The sequence below is a fragment of the Vigna radiata genome, chromosome 1, assembly GCF_000741045.1.
Source record: "Vigna radiata var. radiata cultivar VC1973A chromosome 1, Vradiata_ver6, whole genome shotgun sequence".
NCBI lineage: Eukaryota > Viridiplantae > Streptophyta > Magnoliopsida > Fabales > Fabaceae > Vigna > Vigna radiata.
Genome location: NC_028351.1, coordinates 29,317,945 through 29,329,095, shown reverse-complemented (window position 1 = coordinate 29,329,095; position 11,151 = coordinate 29,317,945). Strand labels below are relative to the sequence as shown.

General features: G+C 36.4%; 3 protein-coding genes across 3 annotated transcripts; 1 reads left to right on the top strand and 2 right to left on the bottom strand.

The window, feature by feature from the left end:
• Window positions 1–1,396: 1,396 nt before the first annotated feature.
• LOC106769352 lies at window positions 1,397–2,173 on the bottom strand. The gene is made up of 4 exons (XM_022778934.1): window positions 2,026–2,173; window positions 1,867–1,948; window positions 1,702–1,791; window positions 1,397–1,608 (listed from the first exon to the last, which is right to left on the bottom strand). Exons 1-4 carry the CDS (start codon window positions 2,124–2,126, stop codon window positions 1,426–1,428), a joined length of 456 nt encoding a protein of 151 aa, XP_022634655.1. The 5' UTR covers window positions 2,127–2,173; the 3' UTR covers window positions 1,397–1,425.
• A 1,000-nt stretch (window positions 2,174–3,173) lies between these two features.
• LOC106761044 lies at window positions 3,174–4,637 on the bottom strand. Its single transcript, XM_022780349.1, has 4 exons — window positions 4,551–4,637; window positions 4,312–4,337; window positions 3,489–3,617; window positions 3,174–3,413 (listed from the first exon to the last, which is right to left on the bottom strand). Exons 2-4 carry the CDS (start codon window positions 4,330–4,332, stop codon window positions 3,174–3,176), a joined length of 390 nt encoding a protein of 129 aa, XP_022636070.1. The 5' UTR covers window positions 4,333–4,337; window positions 4,551–4,637.
• Window positions 4,638–6,239: 1,602 nt separating this feature from the next.
• LOC106764418 (protein MITOFERRINLIKE 1, chloroplastic) lies at window positions 6,240–7,745 on the top strand. Its single transcript, XM_014648708.2, has one exon. It carries the CDS (start codon window positions 6,375–6,377, stop codon window positions 7,473–7,475), a length of 1,101 nt encoding a protein of 366 aa, XP_014504194.1. The 5' UTR covers window positions 6,240–6,374; the 3' UTR covers window positions 7,476–7,745.
• Window positions 7,746–11,151: the final 3,406 nt, after the last annotated feature.

The window sequence follows — 11,151 nt, the reverse complement described above, 5'->3', positions numbered from 1 at the left end:
TATTTGTAAACGATTACAAGAGTGGTTTTTCATGCAAAAATCCTTCACCTTGTGCAACCTCCATGTAATGACCAAGGGTGGACCCCTTTATACATCATGGGGTTTCCCAACCATGAAATCCAACCCTTGACTCACAATTATACCAAGAAGAAGTCAACTTTTAAAAAAAAACACCCAAAATGAGCTGTGGTCCCCCACTTGACCACTGGTGGTCCCTTCAGTGGAACAGGATGTCCAAAATCCACATATGCTTCGCGTAATCGATTACAAATATTTGTAAACGATTACAGGGCTGGTTTTTCCAGCACAATTACTTGAATTACTGCAACTTTCATTTCATCACCCTGGGAATACCCCCTGTACCCCATGGGGTTTCCCAACCAAGACATGCAACCTTCAATTTCACTTGCAAAACACCCTAATTCCTATGGAACATTCATACATTTCACATAACAAACAACCTGGACATCAAACATAAATCAACAATCATGTATACATTGCTAATAACCATTCTTGAAATCATTATTCTTATTCAAATAAAAATTTGTACAAAGTCTTCAAATGTCTAAAACAATCCTATTCGAATAACAAGATGTAAATTGTCTGCATATACAAAGTACATAACAAGAAAATTAAATTGTCTGCTTATATAAAGTACACTGTATTGTGAAACTAAAATAGACTACATTTCTACACTTAACAANTAGCCTACAACAATCCATAGACGTCTAGCGCATCCATTAATCTTATGTTCTCCTCGTCCAGGATCCATTCAGTTACATATCGCTTTCTGATTGCAAGCAATGCCTCCTGAAATGTAAATATTTTACTTGTCAAATGAACCAAATCATTTAAAATACACAAAGTAGTATTGTTTCTTACGTTTGAGTATTGTGGCATGCTTTTCCCATTGAATTTTTCCTCTCCATCCCAAAGTTCCATAGCTTGTAACATTATAACTCCACAGTCATGTCTAAAACAATAAAATGTATAACATCAACCACTTATGGTACACTACATCAATTAAAGTAACATCATTATAAAATGAAGGCTTATAACAACTTACAGATTTGGCTGGGATGGGATATTCGGTTGTACAACAGACAAAGGTCCAATACTCCCTTTCGGTCTTTTGTACAACATGCAAAAAAATCGGGCAAGGTTTTCGGCCTATGGAGTCAAATTAAGAATAAGACATTAGCAATACATCATTACATGGAAGTGAATAACAACATGCAAATGGGCTCACACATGCCACAACAATGTCAATCTTTTTGCGGTTTCTTATGCCCTTCCCCAAAGAATCAATAACATATATTTGCAATGTGCTAATTTTTACAACATAGCACCACCAATGATCATGATGGCAAAAAGGAAGAAACAACTACAAACAAACATAGAACAAAGTCAACAGATGAACAGCTGCTATATGAACAAAGTCACACACCACCACAAACAAAGTAAAAAAAGAAAAACCTCACTCACAAAGTCAGCTGTTGGAATATCTGCAAGGCTAAAGTGCCCCACACGCAAACAACTCCTGTAATTATGATCAGTAAACACACGACGGTTTTTTGGCATTCTATAGTAATCACTGACTATAAGGTCCTACGAATACGATGAAATACATCAATCATAAATGCCTAACACATACAAAATCAAAAGAAACTGAAAATAAAACATTCAAACCCAATAGGTTACCGCATATAAGGAACTAAAAAGGATCCTCTTCACAACCCCCGTCCTCCTTTTCTCAAAATGCATAAATATGGTGGTTGCAAATAGCACCAACTACACATTCAAAATCAATCATTGATTCCAAATTATAAAAACAGTATAAATGAACAAAGGACAAATAACATTAACCATGTTATCAATGTATTTGTAAGGAGCTAAGGTATGAATAGATGTTGTGCTCAGTGTCTGCCCAATTATTTCACACACGATCTTGATTAAAAACAAATGTAATTTTCAATAAATAACTATTCCCAAACCAATACATTAAACAAAATTATCATAACTTACCTATGCGCTCTATCCCTTACGCCCACGGCGATGTAAAGTTGGTCAGCATTGACGTTAGGCCTTGGATCACCACGAACTGCACGAAGAGGTACGATTGCCATTGCTTGCGGTGCCTCCGGTTCTTCATACTCAACAATATGAACAATGTTTACAATGTAACGCCCCGGCAACTTACAGGGACTGTTGACTGCCCCCACACATCACCACGAGACTTTCCAGTGTGTTTAGTCCTCACTCGCACACTTTCCGGGAAAACTTCCCGGAAGGTCACCCATCCCAGAATTTCTCCAGGCTAAGCACGCTTAACCATGGAGTTTTTATGGGTTAGGCTTCCGAAAAGTAAATGCATTTTGGTGATATGGGTAGCCAAATCAATTCCTTTAAGCTATCCTTCAACTGTATAGTCCCATACCTATATAGTCTCCAGATCCCTCTTATTCCGGTGTATGTTCGATTCGTCCATGTGCCCCTTCCACTCAAAGCCTGCCAGGAGCCGCTCCTTGTCCGTGCCCCCTGCACCATGCTTCTTGCACCGGCGATCACTCCCCGCCCTTCATGTGACACCCGGGCACTGACGAGGGCGGGGAGTGATCGCCGATGCAAGAGGCATGGTGCAGGGGGCACAGACAAGGAGCGGCTCCTGGAAGGCTTCGAGTGGAAGGGGCACATGGACGAATCGAACATACACCGGAATGAGAGGGATCTAGAGACTGTATAGGTATGGGACTATACAGTTGAAGGATAGCTTAAAGGAATTGATTTGGCTACCCATATCACCAAAATGCATTTACTTTTCGGAAGCCTAACCCATAAGAACTTCATGGTTAAGCGTGCTTAGCCTGGAGAAATTCTGGGATGGGTGACCTTACAAGAAGTTTTCCCGGAAAGTGTGCGAGTGAGGACAAAGCACACTGGAAAGTCTCGTGGTGATGTGTGGGGGCAGTCAATAGTCCTTGTAAGTTGCCGGGACGTTACATACAACTTGTTGTTCAACTTCAGCCATAGGTTCTTCATTGAAGGCTTCTTCATTGAACGGTTCTTCATTAACTCCATGTAAAGGTTCTTCATAACCTCCACCTAAAGGTTCTTCATCAACTCCTCCAACACCTTCTTCATTCACAATTGGAATTTCACGAATTTTAAATAGCTCATTCTTCAAAAAAAACTAGCCTTGAAGACAACGCCATCATTTCTTCATTATTCTTCTTCAATGTCTCCTCAAGGTTTGCTTCAAAGGTGCCATCATCGAAGCTATCATCTACAGCTTCATCAACTCTACATCGTTTTGGCAACTGCGGTACACCTATCCCTCCATCAAACAACTCAAATGCAGCTTTGATATCGGGCAGGTCACGGACACGCTCCCCAACATACCACTCAGACGTAAACTACAAACATGCAAACATATTAAAGACTGGATTCAAATCATCAATATTTATAAGAAACTTAAATCAAGTACTTACTTCAACAGTCCGAAATATATCGTCAATAATTTCATATGACCGTGCCTTATACCGGAACCAATGCAGCATGCGAGGGAAATCCCTATTAATTNGATTTCCATCAAGGGAAAATCTCTCCACCGCCCAAGCCTACAATATGATGAAAATCTTCACTAACACATATATCAAAATGTACAAAATTCATATAATTGACTTCAACAACTACAACGAATTTTACCTGCAATACCGCAACATTGCCACTTAGACTCAGTGAACTGCGGATTCGTCCAGCCATTATTTTTTTCATGCCTTTATTCAAACTATCAACTAGGTGTTTATGTACACCGGTAGCCCAATCATATAAGCATAGGCTATCTAACACTCTTGATGGCATGTTAGCAACTATCTTAGACTTTCTAGGAAAGAAAAACACAACCAAACAAACAAATATATACAACCTACAAACAACATCAATGTCTGTGTTTTTGTCTAAAACAATCACATTAAACACGTCAACCAAGTCTTTCAAAGACGTCCTTTTTCTGTTAAACATTTCTCCAACCAAACCTTCTATACATTCATCAAACGGTACTTCTAAACCACCTATACCTAAACCCGTCGTCATGAAAACATCTAAAACTGTAAATGGAACCAATTGATGACTCAGCCTAAAAGGTGTCATAGCAATTCGTTGAATATGATCTTTTCTCAACAAACGATTCATTCCAAAAATATAAGATGAATCCAAAGAAGTACGAACCCTCCACTACAAGACATAAAGAAAACATTGTTAATATTAACAACAAATTATCCAACTAAATAAAAGTAAGAAACTTTATCTTACCTTTGGGATTCCGGAAGCCATTCCAACTGAACACAAAATCAAAACACCAAAGAGGCCAAATATCAATACTTGGTTAGGGTTTACAAAAATAAAATTAACCCCTAAACAACAACATTATAATGAGAAGCAAAATGATACACAAAAACCCAAAACACCAAAATGCGAGAATGCCAGCAAATGACGAAACAAAGACGAAGCCCAACCAAACCAAAAACGACATACCGACACTACGGGCTTACCTTCTCAATGATCGCCTTCCCCTGCTTGAGATAAAACGAAAGGAACGCAACAATGGAGATGGTGGCAAACGAAAGACGAAGGGACCTGTTGGAGAGAAAATGAAACTGTTCACAGCAAAAGTGGAAGAAGAAAACGAAACTGTTCACAGCAAAAGTGGAAGATGAAAACGAAACCGCCAAATCCAAAATCATATTCAATATTTCATTATACCACTTCTACCCCCGTCAGTTTATTACAAAAGCTTTTTCAATTTAAAATAAATAACCCAATAGAAATTTGACACCTGGACGGTGTCAAATTTGTGTCAAAAGTGGGTGTTAAATAAACATTTTCCTATCTATGATATTATGCATTAAAAAAATAAAATTTTAGACATCGAGAAATCTTTATCAGATTCTCATGATAAACGCCAAAATGTTATAAAAAAAAAAACATTCAAAATAATTTTCATCTTTCCTATTTTTGAAGAGTGCTTCTATACTCATTATCCTCCAGCCTTTTAGATTTTCTTCAATCTTTATTATTTTCAAAACTTCCTATTTACCCCTGTATTCTTTCTTTTAACATCTTTTCTTTATTATTCGACTATTTATCTTCTATTATAATAAGGAAAATAAAATTTTAACACCATTTTTTGACACTATTTTGACATTGCACACGTGTCAAAATGTGGTTGGACGATTTCAAATTAAAAAACAAATTTTGATTTTTTTCTTCCAAACATACTCCTGTCTCAACTTTTTTAATTTGAAATCGTCTAATCACATTTTGACACGTGTACAATGTCAAAATAGTGTCACAAAATGGTGTTAAAATATCATTTTCCTTATAATAATCCTATCAGTCGAGATTTTACCTATTATACCATTTAACATTCAGCTTACCCGATCTGTATTGGGTCTAAGATTTTGTACTACTACGTATTTGGTCATCCTGTTCATAAACCTTACACTAAAATAGCTTTCAAATGAGTTAACAGACTCGTTAATATAGTGTTTTTAGTTGAAAGCCGAAGACTGAAGATAATTAACTTCTCTAATCAGTTGTCCATATACCAACATAATAATATAAAGGTTGGTAATTGAGAGGCAACAAACTACTGGACGCAAGCAAATACGAGTTTATTGAAATGAATCCTGAAGAACATGTTCTATTGTTTCAATCTCACAAGATAAAAAGAATTATTTGTACAATTTCAAGAAAAATACAAAAAGAATGTGGAAGGCGTTCATTAATCTTGATTTGCAATTGTATATGACCCTTCAATCTCAATTTTCAAATAAAATTCTTATTATTCATATAAAAAAATTTCTTAATAATATCGCATCGTCATTTTCAAACAAACGAAAAAGAATCTTCGGAAATATTAAAAAATAGCTATTATTTTAGTTTTTTAATCATAACGGTGTAACTTTAGGTATCTTTAGGAAGTCAAATTTAATTACACTTTTTCAAACTGTTTCTCAATGTAACGAACTAAATAATTTTATTTGTTTTAAAACCAAAAAAAAATAATTATAACTTGCTAATTAATGTAATATTGATGAAATGAACATGTATGAAATTTTGTAGGACCTTTGTCAAAATTCGAGGAGATGAGAACATTACATTTCTTTAAAGTGCTTAAATAAATAAAAAAATGTGTTGAAAGGAAAAAAAAAAAAAAATTACCTACAGAAAGTTAGTTTTTTCACCGGACTAGAGACAGGAATTGTTGATTCTCCTTTTGCAGAGACAAAAACGACGACGTGGTTCATCTTCTTCTGCGTTTAATCTCAATTTCTCACCTCAGAAACACTACCACTACCACTCTTCACTCTGCAATGGAGGCCAGGGTCTCTTCCTCTCTGGGCCTCCCTTCTCCGAATCCTCACGAGATCTCAATCTCCACAACCCTCTCTGACTTCCCCTCCCTCCTCACCCATTTCCCCCCTTTCGCCTCCACCACCTCCGTCAAATGGCCCCGGCCCAACCCTAAACCCCAGCCCCTCAAATCCCTCCCCCTCCTTGATCGCGCCTTAATCGGCGCCGCCGCAGGAGGCCTCGCTGGTGCCTTTACCTACGTCTGCCTCCTTCCCCTCGACACCATCAAAACCAAGATGCAGACCAAAGGTGCTGCACAAATTTACAAAAACGCCCTCGACGCAGTCGTGAAAACGTTCCAGTCCAGTGGCCTCCTCGGCTTCTACAGCGGCATCTCCGCCGTCATAGTCGGCTCAACCGCCTCATCAGCCGTCTACTTCGGCACCTGCGAGTTCGGCAAATCGTTCCTTGGCAAACTCGAAAATTTCCCTGCCGTACTGATCCCTCCCACCGCAGGCGCCATGGGGAACGTCGCCTCGTCGGCGATCATGGTACCCAAGGAGCTCATCACGCAGCGAATGCAAGCTGGCGCCAAGGGACGCTCCTGGCAAGTCCTTGTGGAAATCCTCCAAAACGACGGTGTTATGGGCCTCTACGCTGGATACTCCGCGACATTGCTCCGAAACCTACCCGCAGGGGTTCTGAGTTATTCCTCCTTTGAGTATCTGAAAGCTGCGGTGCTTCAGAAAACGGAGAAGAACAATTTGGAACCGGTTCAGAGCGTTCTGTGTGGGGCACTCGCGGGGGCGATTTCAGCGTCCCTTACAACACCGTTGGACGTGGTGAAGACACGGTTAATGACGCAGGTTCGCGGCGAGGGGGTGAATAAGGTTGCGGCGGTTATGTACGACGGCGTTTCGTCGACGGTGAAGCAAATTTTGAAGGAGGAAGGGTGGGTGGGGCTGACTCGTGGCATGGGACCTAGGGTGCTTCACAGTGCGTGCTTTTCCGCGTTGGGTTACTTCGCTTTTGAGACGGCGAGGCTTGGGATTTTGCGGGAGTATCTTAGGAGGAAGGAATTGAGGGAAAGGGAAACTCAAGTTTCTGTTTCCACTGCCTGAGTTAGTATTTTCACTATTTTTGTTCTTTATTGCTTAATTTATATTCGGATTTGTGTTTTGGGTTTTCAATGAGTTACTTCCTGTAGAATGTTTTAGTAGAAAGTATTTGTTATGAAAATTGGGCTACTGAGGTGGCTTATACAAATGTAGGTTCTTGAATGTTGTCGTTTTGCTTGAGATTTGTTAATGGTTACAAATAAAGTTGTTACAATAATAATTGTTATGATAGTTTTCCTCCTCTGCATAATGCTGTTCTCAAATTCAATATTACATGCTGGTGATGCTATGCTTCAGTAGTGCCATGTTCTTGCAGAAACAAACCAGGTTGCTGATTCTTAGGCTGGATACAGTTTTAACTCTTAGACTTCTTTTAGGAGTTTTGAGTCTCCTACTCATATCACTCTTTTAGATCTTTTGGGCTTTCACCTGTGGGTTTTGAGTTTAGTCTATAATCCTCTGGTCTCACCAAAAGAAATTAACTGCTTTTACCGATCCATGGCATATTTGATGGAAGTTTAGGATTTGTTTCTAGGGTACTATGATTCTAAGATTTGTTTACCATAAGGCACATGAGTTTCAGCGTGCATGTTGCATGACTATATGAGTTGGTCACATAACGAATGCTTGTTGGTGTTTTTGTTGTTTTTTGCTTATCTATTGTATTATTAGTCACACTCTTTGGTTGTTTTGCTCCTTTCACACTTATATTTTTATATTGACTATCGGACATAATCTTGTGGATTGAACAGTTTACCATACATTTATTGAATTGAAACTTGTCCTACCCTGAGATAATGCTCTTTCATGTGGCGTACAGTCCTTGTTTTAGAACTTCATTGACCATTTTTGTTCATATATCATAATTATGTTAATGTCTTGGACATTGAATTAAGTGCCAGCATTTTTTGTTATTTTATGGTATGTGTGAATTTTTTTTTGGGGGTGGGATTGTTCATCAGAGAGGGAAGGGCTGTTAATTTCTCGGTTCTAGAATGAGAGTATTAAACTGTGTTAAAATGAATACAAGCTAATTAAAATGTTATAGATTCTATTCTTATTCCTTTCTTTTTAAAAGGATTTCTAATAAGAAAATATTTATTTCAAATGAAATTTTATTCTTCCTTTTGTGCTCTTTCATATATTTTCGTAAAGTTCTAACAAAGTAAACAAAATTTTACATTTCAAGTATATCTCAAATGACTTTAGTTTCAGGCTTCGGCCTACCATTTGTAGGATCAAGAATTTTCTAATTCCTAAATTCACTTAAAATACTTAAAGTAGGAGAAGGGAAGAAATTGTATATCTAGAATAGAAAATAAGTTTCTACTTATTATTGTATTTTGTCTTCTGAATACAAAACCTCCTTATATAAGTTTCTAAATGCTAAAGATATATAATAGTTTACAATCAATTATAACTATGAACATTAAAAAAAAAACGTAAGGACCTAGAAAAACTTATTATAGTTTCCAATATTTAAGTTTGTTATTTTCAACACGTCTTCCCAAACTTGAATATTTTATCTTCATGTCGGCCGCTTGATTCCAAGCATTGTTTTAAACTTCTCAATTAATCTTCAATGATTTAGTCATTGTATCTGCAACTTGTTCTTCTGACTTGCGGAATTGGAGCTCAATTTCTTTTTGCTTGATCAACTTCCTGATGTAATGATAACGAATTTCTTCTTGCTTGATCAACTTACTCTAATGTTATTTTGAAAGAATAAAAGGTTTATTACATTGTGGAGTTTTCTCAAGAATGAAGGACAATTTATGACTAGAGTTTCTGAATTTTGTACATTTTAGAAAATTATCAATGTCGTTAATTTGCTATCTAATAATATGTTAAACATGGTCCGATATGAAAGTTGAGAAATAATACCCTGGTTTCGTGAGGGAAAATCACTATGAAGACTACAGAACACGGGGAAGAATCTTATCCTAGTATCTAATGAAAATGGATACTCTAAGCCTTCATCCTCTAAAAGTACTCAAGTTCACAAGTATCCAGAGTACTGATGAACAGTTCGTTGTTCTGCTAGTTTAACTGGTCTCTGTCTTCCTGAGAGGTTATGTATTGTTTCTGACTTTTGGGTTTGCATAAATATTTCAATTCTTTCTTAATGAACATATGAAATACTTTTTTCTGCATTTCAAATAAGTTTATTTCTAGGTAGCCTCGGTAGAGGGAATAGAGGCGTTGGAGCAATGTAGTACGAACTAGACTATCTGTTCAAAGAATATATATTAAAGCATTAATTTTGGCATTGGTTCAGTTGAACATGAAATAAGTGTTTCGAAATAAGTAATTAATAAAAACCACTTATTTAATAATCAGATAAGATTTGTTTTTTTTTTTTCAAAAAAAAAACTATTTAAGAAATAGATTACACTAACATGAAAGAATATAAATCTACTTATTTTATATAAAGGAATATTTTTTAAAAGAATAAACAAAAACAAAATCACTCATAAATGCTATGAATAAATTCATAGGTCGTTGTTGTTTTTAATCTGGAAGACACCTATTAAAGCAGCTATAAAAATGGTGAACCTTTTTGCCCTGCACCAAAGAAATTCTCTGCTTGGTATCTAATTCTTCTGAAACATGGAGATTACTGAAATGAGTTTCGTTTCTCTTAACAAAGTGTTTCTTTTTTTTCTCTAGACACATGGTCAGTGATGGTTAAGCACAGTTTGTGTTGGAAGAGTGTCGGGTAGCTTTTCACCAGTTTTTTCAACTGTATGGCTATGAGAGAATTGTTTTTTTAGTTCTATTCTGAATGTGAATTATAGTAAATTTGTGCATTCTTTCTTCCAAAGATTTAGACCTCATAATATTCTCTGATTCTAAATATCCAACTTTTCTACTCGTTTTCTAGATGGATTAATTGGCATTATAATCAACTTACCTGTAATATTTTATCAATGGAATCAACCATCATTCTTTTTCTCAGAGTTGTTTTTCACCGTTATAGTTGAGGTTATACTTTTGATGAGTTTAGCATTGTCATAATTGTAATAATTTTGTCTTCGTCATTATAGTGGAATTACATTGTTGGGTGAAAAAAAAAAAAAAAACTCTCATTACAACAAGTGGAACAACAATTGCAGAAATAGCCAATACGAGATTATATAGTGCAATTATGTTTTGTGAGACAATTCTGCATTTGTGGTGCCGTATAGTAGCAGTATTTTAATGAATTTTTTCATAGAAAGAAAAGGTATGGAAACCTACTATATGAGATAGGAAGCAAATAGCAACGCTATGTTTCAAGATTTTTACAGCATATGAAGTGTGCAGACGCAGAAATGAAATATTGGATTAGCTAATATTATTTGTGTCGCATCATCCAAACCTTCACATTTTAGATATCAATAGTTTAAGGCTTGAAATAAAATACAATTACAAATACATTATGCATTACGCAGACTAAACTTAACAAGATTGTTCCAACAGTGATTTTGCAAGTCATTCAAAATATAATATCATTAGTCGTATTTTTACATTGCAAACTTGAATACTATATTTTTCACACTTCCAGTCATTCATGATGCTTAACCTAGGTTAGAATTTTGAAGGTAATAGGCCACAACTGCAAATTTTGTGCCACAACACAATTCAGATAAGAGACATTAATGGCGATGAAGAGATTTAGAGACTGAATTTTATTGAT